Source organism: Lepisosteus platostomus, chromosome 12, assembly GCF_059453375.1.
Source record: "Lepisosteus platostomus isolate fLepPlt1 chromosome 12, fLepPlt1.hap1, whole genome shotgun sequence".
NCBI lineage: Eukaryota > Metazoa > Chordata > Actinopteri > Semionotiformes > Lepisosteidae > Lepisosteus > Lepisosteus platostomus.
The window spans coordinates 2,156,484-2,168,760 of record NC_142622.1 but is presented as its reverse complement, the minus strand read 5'-3'; the positions used below and the strand labels follow the sequence as shown (position 1 = coordinate 2,168,760).

Below are 12,277 nucleotides of genomic sequence, written 5' to 3'. Positions count from 1 at the left end.
TACATTTACAAAAAAGTAAAAGATCCAAAAAGACTCATAAAAAATAATATGCCTTGACTTCAAAGTTTATTTTTATATTACAAAGGTAAAATTATTTCTCTTATTGCTGAACAAAGTACAGAATACAAAGGAAACGAATGGCACCCCCCACCCCCACATAACCCCCATCGGTTAATCAGGGTTTGCAAAAGTTGTGTCAGTTTCCTTGATGTGCATTGAGAAAGAAAGGTAGATTAAAACTTTGATAGCTCCATTAGCTGATCTCCACAGGTTATCAGATTAATCTCCATGGTAACACTATCTATCCAAAGTGGCTGTAAGCTGTTCATGGGCCCTGTCAGCTTCTGTCTGGGTTGGCCCATGAATGCGGACAAAACCCAAAGGATCCTGGGCGTTTTCTAACAGCCTCAGTGAAATGCAATACCGCAGAGGACGCAATGCCTAGCTTTGAACTTGATTTACCACGAGGTCCACAAACTGCTAGATTTTATTTTGGTAGCTGGTGCCAGCACCCTAGTGATATGGTGATTGTCAATGAAGATAAAGTCTACCTTAAGTGTTCTTAAAAAGCAGAAATAAGCTGCTTGGTTCCTGACCTGTATCCTGTGGAGATAAGTGTACAAATGTATACAGGACACTGTGGAATTAGGGCTCAGATTTAGGACTGTGTTTTAACAAGATGTTAAATACTCCTAACTCAAACCATTCATGAAGCTGTGTTCCGTTTAGTTCAAGGTATTCCATAAAGTTGTTTTTTTAGAATTGTAACGTTATAGAATCCTTTTTGACTTTTAAGAGAAATAATCCACGATTAACTACTAATCACAACTGTTAAAATTACTGTTTAAATTAATTCATTTTGCGTAATAATAGATCTTATATAAACAGTAACATCCAGTTTTATTGTTCTGTGCTAACGCGAGCAAAATATAGAGACATCTACCATGGCCATTTCTTAAAAGCTATTTTATTGAGACACAAAATAGCGATACCATGTCTTCCAAAAAAATCTGTAGACCATCTCCTAGTAAAAAATATTTATATTATTCTAAATTAGGTCTCTGTGCTCTCATTTATACCTACGTTTCTGTTACAGAAGGCCTTTTGTCTCAAAACCCCAAATACATAGTGCTCAGTATTCATTCAAAGAAGACTGATAAATCAAATAGAAAACTGGGTCAAGACCTGTGTTTATGTTACACTTCCAAGAGCTAAACAAAATTCGTTTTGGTTTGTGAGCTCCTCTAACTCGATCAGCTTAGACATCAGCCCCCACACATCTCTCTGTCCCTAAGAGTCGGAGTGTTTATGTTACATTACTGTAAATTGAATTTAAATAGAACTGTGGGAAGTGCCTTCACATAATGGGCAGAACAGTCCATACTTTTATAAACACGAGATCTTGGGAGTTTTAATGAGTTGATGAAAAGGAAAAAATCTCGACTAACGGACCCTTTACCTCACAACCACGCGGAGGAGGAGAGGAGAGGGCGTAGCGAGACTGCAGTTGGCCTCGTCTCTGTCCGGAAGGCGGCTGGGCCCCGGACGCGTGGCTGGGGCCGAGGGCGTCTCCCGTCCCTCGTCTGCCCTCCAGCTCTGCTCTCCCGGGCTCTCACAGCCCCGCTCGTCAGCACATTCAAGCTCAGTGGTCCAGGAACGCATCTGCTGAGCCTTCTCGGCATCGTCGTCGTCGTCACATGATAATACACAGCAGTGACAGATTACCGTTTATTATTTAGAAAGTCTTGTCCTCCTTCCAGAGAAATCCAACATATTTTATAAGACTTTTTCCATGATAGTAGACTGACTTTTAATGTGCTTTTTGAGAGCTGTGGAAATATTTCCATGGTGAAGAGTTCAGTTGTGCATTGAAATACAGCCATGCTTGGCAATGGGACCAACCTATCACCAGACCAAATTTACGTCATGCTGTCTGCATTCTCCTCTCGTTTTTCTGCTTATCTTCTGCACATCCTTCATCACATATTTTTACCTTCTTTTTTCATACTGGTGTATGGTTTTTGCTCAGATTGCTGTGTGCCGTCCTTGCTGTCCTAGCAGCGATAGCTTCTCACCACTGAAAGCGAGGAAACTCTAGGACTGTGCCTGCCTGTACTGTACTATACATTCCCCATCTTCTTCTGCGGCAGGGTGTATCATCCTGGCTAGCTCTCACCGGGACGTTTCTGTACTGAGACCTCCCCTCAGGAACTGCCTTTTTCATCCCAAATAGGTAAACAGCAGTAAAAACAGTAAATGAAGTGAAAAATACAACACAATTGTGAATAACAAGCGATGTACTGAGCGTGACAAAAGAAACAAAAAAAAATAGTGCAAAAGTAGCTCTGCACCTCCCCCTTCTTGCCTGCTGGTCGTTTAACAATCCATAACAATGACAATAATTATAATAATACATTATTTAACCCGGTATGTCAATTGAAAACAAATCCACACTTATAACGTCAACCTAGAGAACTGTTTACATGGCAGGGCAGTTGACTGGAGGGAACAGCCTTTCTCAGAAGGGTACAAAAGCAGCCTCATGCTCCGGGTCTGAAGCCACAACCTTTAAGTTATAGGTCTTGATCTCTGGTCTCTACTCCCTCTAGCTACTGCTCCACAAAAGAGAATCACGGTTTCCATATAGGCACCAATTCAGTCATGAAACCCCTTCATGAATGTTATTTTTAATATGTTAAAAATTACCAATAAAAGACATTTCTTGAGATTTTCAACAAAAATGAAGAACTTTCTAGAACTGGAACAATATTCTAAGAAGTAAATGCAATCCTTTTAATGTTGTAAACCAAACAATTTATTTTGCATCATAATATGTTCTTCCTTTCTATATAGTTCATAAAAATTAAAGAGAATTAAACAGTCTTGGATTAAATTAATCTTATCACTTTTCATTAAGGGAAAATGTTGAACCCTATTTCAAGTATTTTCCTTCTTTCATAAAAAATACTGAAGTTGAGGCCTTGCATTTCTACTTAATTTTATAAAGCAAAATTTAGAAATCACACAAAGCAAAGACATACCACAAACTGCCTCTTTTTGAAGACCAGGGTTTATCCAGTTTACAGCTGCAGACTCTTGATCTTTTTAAAATCTGCAATAAAACATTCTCGTAAACATAGAAGATTAGCGATAAAAATAATAAACTTAACAATTAATTTTTGTATTGCATTTTTTTTATTTAGAAAAATCATGGATAAATACATTCATAAAAAAAAAACTAAATACAGACATAAATGACTCCAGTGTTTAGGATTTCAGTAATGTTTAAAATGTGTTTTGCCATTAGGTTTCTCAGAGCACAGTATGTCTCACTAATGATGAAACAATGGTACTATACAGGTCATAGATCAAAACATCCTATAACTGTCACTGTAGAAGTTTATTCCTGTTCTTACCAGGGTTCTTAATGTCCATGCACAAGAGTTATACCTACCATTGCATTTACTTTGTTGACACCTACTGAATTGCAAAAATGATTAAATTATGTTGTTATCATGTCTTTAAACCTAAAACTAAGACTGTTTATCGAATTTGATACAATCTATTTGAAAAAAATCAAATTTCAAAGATAGCTTTTATAGTTACAGTTAAGTTTTATAGCTTAATAACATCTTGGTGAGGCACTAGTTTCATGTTTCAAGCAAACACTGGTGGAGTTTGTATATGGGGCATATTGAACAGTATGTCACAATATTGCGAGACACCTGACCTAGTTAATTCTGGATACAGTTGTTGGAATGGTATCAATGTGTATCAATCACTTAGTCACAATGCAACCACAGGGATAAAGCACAGATCAGCTTGGTGCAGAGTTGGCAGCATGTTCTGAGAATATTTGAATCAAAGGAAAATATTCAGTCACCAAAACTGTCATGAAATAATGCAGAGGAATGCAAAACTATCAGCTTGATTTGTGCCAAACTAGTTTCTTCTATCAGTTGTTCTGATGGAAAACTACAAGTGATGACAGCTTGTTTAGGAAAAAGAACATTTAATTGCCATTGTATCTAAACTGAATCTAGCTATTCAATAATGATCTTGCCGATCCTTTCTCAGCGCATTGCAAGTTCTTTCCTAGCTTGAAACACGCCTTAGATGTGAAACATTAAACACTAAGACTCGGAGGTTGTGCGTGTCTCCTGAATATGGAGAATCAAGCAAGTGAGTCACTGCTTCTGGAGGAGCTCTTCCACTCAACCTGTTTCGTTGGTTGTTGTTTTTTTTATTTCTTAATCCCATGCGTCCAATTTCCATCTGCGCTCCTGTCATTTCGATGGCACTTTTCACCTCCTGTTGCAACGTCTCCGATTGCTTGACTGTTTAGATTCAAAATGCATGAAACGTTGGCCTCATCTGGAAGCATTTAACATCACAAGTGTCCTCACAGGGAAACAGCACATTCCTTCAGTGCTGCAGATCCATCAAAAGGGCTCCTACTGTAAAACGCACCCTCAAAGAGGTATGAAGAAATGAACACTCCTTCCCCAATACAGTAGGTAATAGGTCCCTAATGGCTCTCGTCGGCTGACGACGAGGAATTTCGGGAAGAAAAAAAAGCAGGATCTTTGGCACGAAAAACCATCTGTATTTTGGAAGTTAAATTATATATTAAGGAGTTTAAGAGCAAAAAGAGCTGAGTTGAATTCGATTAATATAAATTGCCAATTTGCTTATTTGCTTACTTACTAATAGACTGGCTTCTAAAGATACAGTATAAATCGGTCTCTAGATCTACACAGTGTAAAACAGGCTGAGGACAGACAATGATCAGGTACAGTAGAAACCCCCTTACAAATCAGCACTAGTCCAGGTAAGGTCTCAGTCAAACACAGAGAGGCAGAAGTGTGGGAACTAACCCCCCTGCTCCCCGTTGACAGCTCAGTCAGTATCAGCAGTGGATTAGCAGTTCAGCTTGGCATATTATACTTATGTGAACTCAAAAGACATGGGAATTACAGTATGCAGATGGAAATTACACTTTTTTCATTTAATTTCTATAATTACAGTAGGATCACCAATAATGTGGTGCCCTAGGGGAGAAGGGGTCGCTGGATTTTATAAAACGCCAGATAATCACATCAAAGCAGCTTATTTTTGCACACTACTTTTATAACATTGTATTGGGATGTTCTGTATACGTTTTGTTCGTGTTTTGAATTTGTTAACCGTATAAAAATAATCTAAATAAAGCACAGAGTACTTAAGAACACAAATAGACTGCATACACATTTAAACTACAGTGTAGTAGAAACACGGTGCTAAAATATTTTCACCACTAGTTAGTATTTATGCAATGTTTTAAACTCCCAGGATTAAAACAAAAGGGGCTGCATGCACACAGATATTTTGGGGGGTATTTTTTGGGAAGAGGGGGCGTCTTAATATCGTAAATGATTGCTCAGCAAATCACTGCTGCATGATCTCATGGTCTGGTTGCCTGATGAGCTTGCATGCGATGAGTAGGTACAGTCTGCTTCAGAGGCAGTCAGTACCATTCCTCAACACACATCAGCATCAGCTCTGAAATACTATTAGATAATGTTTCTTTTAACTTTGTTTTTTTTGGTTGACTTTTCACATACAGTAAATATCTACGGGCTCATAAACAAAAATATCTTGGGCAGCACGTATCGATAAACACTTCCTTTTTAGTCCCTGGTGTCAAGAATGTTTGTATGATGCGCGGCTGTATCTGTGCATTTAAGGTGACTCATAGGCATAAAAGAAAGTCATGTGCAAAGTGCAATATTGAACTGAACTGCATTCAGGACACCAAACCCATAAGCCAAACGAAAGGGCTAGCTGTTGTTTTTGTATCACAGATGACTCTGTTCTTGTTTATAGCTCTGCTGACTTAAACACATAAACGTACTGGGGCCATTAAAAAAAAAAATCCCTGTGGGGAAAAAAAATGCCACAGTAAGCTGGGCTCCGTTCAATCTCTCAAACAATAAACCCTACAGGAGACTTCATTTTTTTTTTCCCCACTGCGGTTAAGGTTTTGGTCACCTGACGAAACAGCTGATGGAGCTGGCAGGCGGACGGGTGATCCTGGCGCTGGAAGGTGGACACGATCTTACCGCCATCTGCGATGCGTCAGAGGCCTGTGTGAACGCCCTGCTGGGAAATGAGGTAAAAGAGGATGAGTCACAGCGCTGAAGTCAGGCCTGGCTCGGTGCCAGCGTGCACTGCAGCGGGCCGCAGTGAGATATTAATAACAATAACGATAAATATCGCTGTGGTTTACATCCACAGTGGAGTGAAAGAGAATGAAAGGCTCCACACAATGCAACTGAGTGCCATGTTGCTTGTACTGGTCAATTCCGTGATCTCCATGCTTACACAAAGAACGCTTATACATGAAAGTGCAATCTGGTACTGTACTACCCCTGTGATCAAAAGTGGACACGAAAAGTTTGTCTAAAGTCTCTGACCAAACAGTTGCTACATGCTCTACTGGGTTAATATCTGACTCCTAAGGCACCAATGGAAGGAGCTGTACGGCCCTCCCATTGTTCATCCGGGCTGCTTCTTGAAGCCCATACTGTAATACTGCAATAAGTGGGGCAAACCTGTCGCAATGTACTGCACATCGCGAAGTTTTCAGCCACAGAAAGAAATACTCCAAGCTAGACAACACATTGCAGTAATAATCATTGGAGACTGTTTATCGCAAGAAGGGATCTGCTCAATTTAAGCTCGTAAGCATCACCGAGTTTGGGCAATGGTTTGGATTTGGCAAGTTACAAATAGCAATCGATACCCCAGGATTTTCAGCAAAGTGCCTCGCATGCCGACATGGTCTGTTCATCGGGCTGCACAATAAACAATGGCATTGTCCCCCAGGTCACTTACTCTTGTTAGTTTCACGCTAAAATTAAGCAAGCCAAGAAACTTTCAGACTTTCTACATCTCCATATCTACAACTGTGTATTTCTGAGCATGTATTCATGAGGTGGTTTGTTGTACTCTTGTAGGGAATAACTATATACTCTGTATTTAGTCCAATGAAACCCCAAACTCTAATAATACCTCATATCTAGTAACAACTGTGCTAGAGAGAGGCTTTAAATACACCGTCCCAACAGTATTATTAAAACAAACATGATATATCCTATAGCCTCATGCTTTGCAAACATTTGGATTTTCCCTAATATTTGGAAAAAGGAATATTTGTTAAAGGATAAGGTGTTAAAAAGTTTAATTGCAAGATTACATTTCCTTCCCTTTCAATCATGGTACGGTTGGTTGACACCAGTCTTTGAGATGTAAAAGATATTTTCTGACCATCTGAATGAGACAGTTTTACTGCAAAATGACGGCTAACGAGAGGCTTTAAATCAACACAGAAACATTTTTACTCCGTAAACTCACAAGCCGCACCATGCCTCCTTCTCGGGGGGTCGCTGCACAGGAGCAAAGCTCTTGGCTGAGCAATGAGATCGTAGCCGTGGGGACCAGTCTGTCCCTCCACCGCCCTCACCTTGTCAGGCAGATCTAGGGACAGCTCGATTGCCTGAGTGAGAGCGGGCAAGGAAGGGTTAATGACCTGTGTTTAGTCCTAGACAGGAAGCTGGGTCAGGGGTAAGAGACCGGGGTTGTCTCCTCTGCTGGGCTTTCATTTCTAAAAGGCTTTTAAATACAGAGGCTGCATTCCATTTAATCAGAAAAGCAAAATTATTGAGCTTCCCGAATAAGTGAATTATTGAACTTCCCGAATAAGTGCACCTTGATCCAAGTCAGTTGGCGGTGCCAAGTCAAAAAATAAAGCCCAGCCACAATCACTGGACCTAATAATCAACCAAAATACACAGGTGAAAATAAGCAAACGTGTCGCACAATTCATTTACGTTTTTGGTATCATTTGGTTGCACTGAAAAATGTGTATGCAGCAGACAAAAGAGCTATAAACAGTCCAGTTTAAGCTGTACCCGCTGACACAAAACAGATTAAAATTAATTTACCTAAAAGAGCTACACTTTAAACAACACCTTAACACATCACACTGGAAACGCGATGCAGTAAATATGCACACTCAGTCTCAGTTGCTGCATAAATCGCAGCGATGTGATGATGCAGTCAATTGGAAGAGCTCAGACACAGGGGAGGAAGGACTGTACAAACCACAAAGGGCAACAAGTCACCAATAAACAAGAAGTGACAAATAACAGGCTAAAGAAAACATAGGGTGTATAACGTCTGTACGGTCAACAGAAGGATGGAATGAGCATTCACAGCCAATCACCTTTGACACAGGACTGATCTAGTCTGGTGTAGACTACAGAGTTGAGATTAATTTGAGTTCCAGGCACGAGTTAATTTGACAGTGCGTGACCATTAAAGGTAACAAAACTCAGTGTTTGTCCAAATCTGCGAGAAACAACTTTTGTACAAGATGTGGAAACAAAACTAGAGCAATGACAGCAAAAAAAAGGGCTGTTGGTAACAGTTGGGCAATAACTGATCAGGCAACATTTTGTGTTAGTATTAAAAAACAAAACACTAAAGTCATTTAGTTGGGTTTTTTTCTGAGAGGAGAAATACTTCTGTTTCAGTTCAGTTTCAAAATTCTTCTATAAGCACACATGGCCTTTGGGCAGAGCAGAGCAGAATGGTTCCTTCGCCTTTAGAAACCAACACAGAAGCATCACTTCGAAGTGTATGGTTTTCCTCTCTACTATCTGTAATATAAAAGCATTAATGGAGATGAATTAATGATGTTCAAGCTCTAATACATCTGCCAACTTTTTGTTGAGTTCATTTGCAAACATACTTGTGGTCAAATTTTGAATGAGAACTGGACAAACAATAATTGTCTCAATTCATTAACAGTTTCGATGCTTCGGTCTTTACTTTTTATGTTTTGAGGTTATCATTTTATATTAGGAGATTCTGAGACGTTCTGTAGTGGAATGATCCTCTGCAGAGCCAGGCAGCTACCTATCCTATTGATCTGCAATAAAAGACCATAAAACTGCCTAAATAAACATCTCAGACTCAACAGTTATAATTACAGATATGTTCCCCATCAAAGCCATTTCTTCAACATGATTAATAGGATAATTATCACTAATTATCTAGTACTTCAGCTTTACAAATAATTGTAGGTGGTAGAGCTTTGGTCTATAGCTGGGCAAGATTTACTTTGGCTAGGATACACTGCAAATTTGACTGAACTCAAATTAGAAAGGTCAGCAAAGGCTTTGTTTGAGCACTCTGCAGTTTGTCAGATGTATTTATTCATGTGCGGGGGATTAGAATTCATAAACAGCTTGCAGTTTTTTTTTCAGGCACTATTTCTTTTTCTTTGTTTTTCTTGGCCACTAGCTGTCAATACAACAATGCCATGATTTCTAAGACTAATTATTCATAATGCAATGAAATAGCAGTATAGCTTTTTTAAAGTTAGAGTTATCTATTGAATTGTACAGATACTTCCTTGGGACTGCAGAGAATACTCAGGTTATGGTCTTTGTAATTTTGATAGAAAAGCTGCAGAAAATTGACACAAAGCTGACAGCTGTAAGAATATGGCTGTATTGTAATAATGGAAAAGATGTTACAGCTTTGTAGCACGTGGCACTTGATACCCTAATTGTTTGTCTTGAAGCAGAATCAAATTATTAGTCCTTAGTCAGCTTTTTCTTGGACAACAATAAAACTATCTCACCAGACATCTGAAGTGCAGTCATTTGCTAGCATTAATGGACCTTGAAATAGTCACAGTACATTTATGTCTATGGAGTTACATACTGAGATACTTTCCCTAGTATTTTCTAAATATTCCTGTAAAATGTGCATCCAATGACACTTTGTTAGTGTAAACGGGTAAAGAATATTCTGGGTGTGATATAATCAGATGTTTGATGTGCATTTTGTAAGCTGATAGCAAATTCTGTTGTTTCTTTACTCAGAAAAGCCTGTTCTTTTACATATAATTAGAAACTCCACGTGCAGCATTGATTCAACAACACTTCTTAGAACACAGTCACTTCTTATTAAAGCAATTTCAAAATGAGGGATTTTAAGTAGACGTTTACATTCCTGTGTTGTTTGCCTGTCCTGTACTAACTCAAATACAGTATATAGGCTTCATTTCTTTTGCTGTTTTTTCCTGGACATAAAATAGAAATCCCTAATTTTATTCTTAAAAAAATGTTTCGTAAATCTTCTCATACATATAATAATTTGAGCTTGCCAGTGTCTCAGAAAGTTCCTGGTTCAGTGTTTTGGATACTCTGCCTAAGCAGCACAGTACAGTATGTTAAGAGGCAATCACTGTCCGCTGTTAAATGCTTCCTCACACATTCAGCAACACCGCAGTGATTTGCTCTCATTCCAGGTGGGCTTATCTTTATCTCCAGTGCAGGGCTCTGCTCTGGACTTTAAATTGAATGTCGCCTTGATTGAAAATCCCAGTTTTAATGAACGCAGGTCTCTAAATAAGATGTGAAAACACAGGGACCAGAGCTGACAACCCAGGGTGATGGACCGTCCCCCACCTCCTGATGTGCTAAGGGATTAGCCTGAATTAGCCCAAATTAAAAGACCAGGCACACTAGGGAAGGAAGAAGAGATTCATTGTAATAGTTAAGAACAACACATCAATTCTTCCTTTCAAATAAATGTCACTCCTTGGCCACATGGCACCAGCCCCTCTGGATCCTCAAGTTAATTAAACCAGAAGCCTCCAGCCTGCCAGGGACTCACCCCCTGAGAGGAGGGGAGGGGGTGTCACTTCCAGCTAATTCCTACAGAGGAGAGGACAGCACTCTGCTGGCAGTGGGTGCCGAGGGCCAGGTTAAAGGTGTCCCTTAAACTGCAACAGGCTTTCTTCTTCCTGTTTCGTATCCATGGTTGGCTTCACCTCAAATTAAAATCGCTCTATAAAGAGAGCCAGAGAGCCAGGAGATGTAAATTGCCTAGCGTTACACCAGACATACTTTCTCAAACCCAAACAGATTAAATTTACAACAAAAATGGCACCAGCTACATAAATATACATATGAAAGATTTTCAGAAATGCTGGAAATTGACATCATACCACTTCTATCAGCTCCATAAGAAGAACTCTAGAATTTACACAGCTGTCCTAACAAAGTTCCAATTGATTTTCAAGTGTTGCATAATAAGTTTTACACTGAAACCAGGGACACTTTGCCTGAACTTACTGTGCCTCACAGTGGGACTGCCTTCCTTATCTCATACGCTAAGAGGAAATCAAGAAAGCATTATGGCTTTTTTTATACACTATGAAAAAGCACAAAAAGCTATTTATTTCTAACTCATACGGCTGTAAACTACATTATTTATTTTTGCATGGATCACAAGTGTTTTAAACAGGTAAGGCAGGTTTATTTATAAATTAAGGACATGAGGGCTGATGTAAGTACTGACCTAAACTATGATCCGCTGTGTATGTACTGTATGATAGAATATTGGATGTATGAGCAAGGAAAGCACAGTGCCAAAATGTGATCTGTATTTTTCTATACCAGTGTTTTTTTAGAAAACTGAAATTTGATGTTCACCTCTTTTATTAGGTAGTGCTAGCACTTGTACTTTCGATAAAGAATGACTTATGTTCCCCATGAGCCCTGCTGCCTTCCTTTGTAGACACAAACTGAGAAAAATAAATAAATGATAGAACCCAGAGGTGAGAAGAATCGCTGTGTAGCATATTAAAAAAAACTTTTACAGCACATTCTGTGAAGAGCGACATGTTTTAGTTTCAAATACTTCTGTCAAGTATTTTTCTCTCACACTCAAAGAATGTAAGGAGAAAAAGAAAACAAATCCACATTTTTAATATATTTACTTAAGTTACACTCCACCTTTCATAATGTTATCTGAGGTAATGGTATCTGTTCTTGCAGCTGGAAGCCCTCCCAGAGAAAGTTCTTCGCTCAAAACCAAACGCCAATGCTGTCTCCTCTATTGCAAAGACAATAGAGATTCAACGTGAGTTTCTGTTTTTGTTTGGACATCATTTCATTGTTTCATTGTTGGACATCTTATTGTTTTAAACGTTACTGTTACTGTTGCTGATCTCTGGGGCTAGCCTGGTTGACACCATTTTCCCAGCAAAGATCAGGACTCTGGCTCACCTGTCAACCTCCTCCTGAGAGGTAAAGATTTACTGACCCAACTCAGATTACAGACCCGCTATTTTAATTAGTAGGATAATGAATGACCCCGCCAGATCAGATGCTGGGCTACAGTTTGAGATTGCTCGGTGTGCCGACTCGTTCCTGGT

At 39.2% G+C, this 12,277-nt stretch overlaps 1 protein-coding gene and 1 long non-coding RNA gene across 17 annotated transcripts in view; one reads left to right on the top strand and one right to left on the bottom strand.

Annotated features, from left to right (window-relative positions):
- LOC148650842 (uncharacterized) overlaps window positions 1-12,277 on the bottom strand; it is a 39,971-nt gene that overhangs the window by 9,843 nt on the left and 17,851 nt on the right. For 4 of the 5 annotated variants that reach the window (XR_015925578.1, XR_015925577.1, XR_015925580.1 and 1 more), the window contains 3 exons: window positions 6,031-6,141; window positions 3,042-3,112; window positions 1,460-1,671 (listed from right to left, as the gene is read on the bottom strand). This is a non-coding gene — a long non-coding RNA (uncharacterized LOC148650842). The remainder of the gene's footprint in view (window positions 1-1,459; window positions 1,672-3,041; window positions 3,113-6,030; window positions 6,142-12,277) is intronic. The other variant, XR_015925579.1, reaches the window with a different exon arrangement.
- LOC148650843 (histone deacetylase 9-like) overlaps window positions 1-12,277 on the top strand; it is a 180,461-nt gene that overhangs the window by 162,513 nt on the left and 5,671 nt on the right. For all 12 annotated transcript variants that reach the window (XM_088600425.1, XM_088600421.1, XM_088600416.1 and 9 more), the window contains 2 exons: window positions 6,020-6,153; window positions 11,898-11,982. In XM_088600425.1, the coding sequence (XP_088456551.1) occupies window positions 6,020-6,153; window positions 11,898-11,982 (219 nt within the window). The remainder of the gene's footprint in view (window positions 1-6,019; window positions 6,154-11,897; window positions 11,983-12,277) is intronic.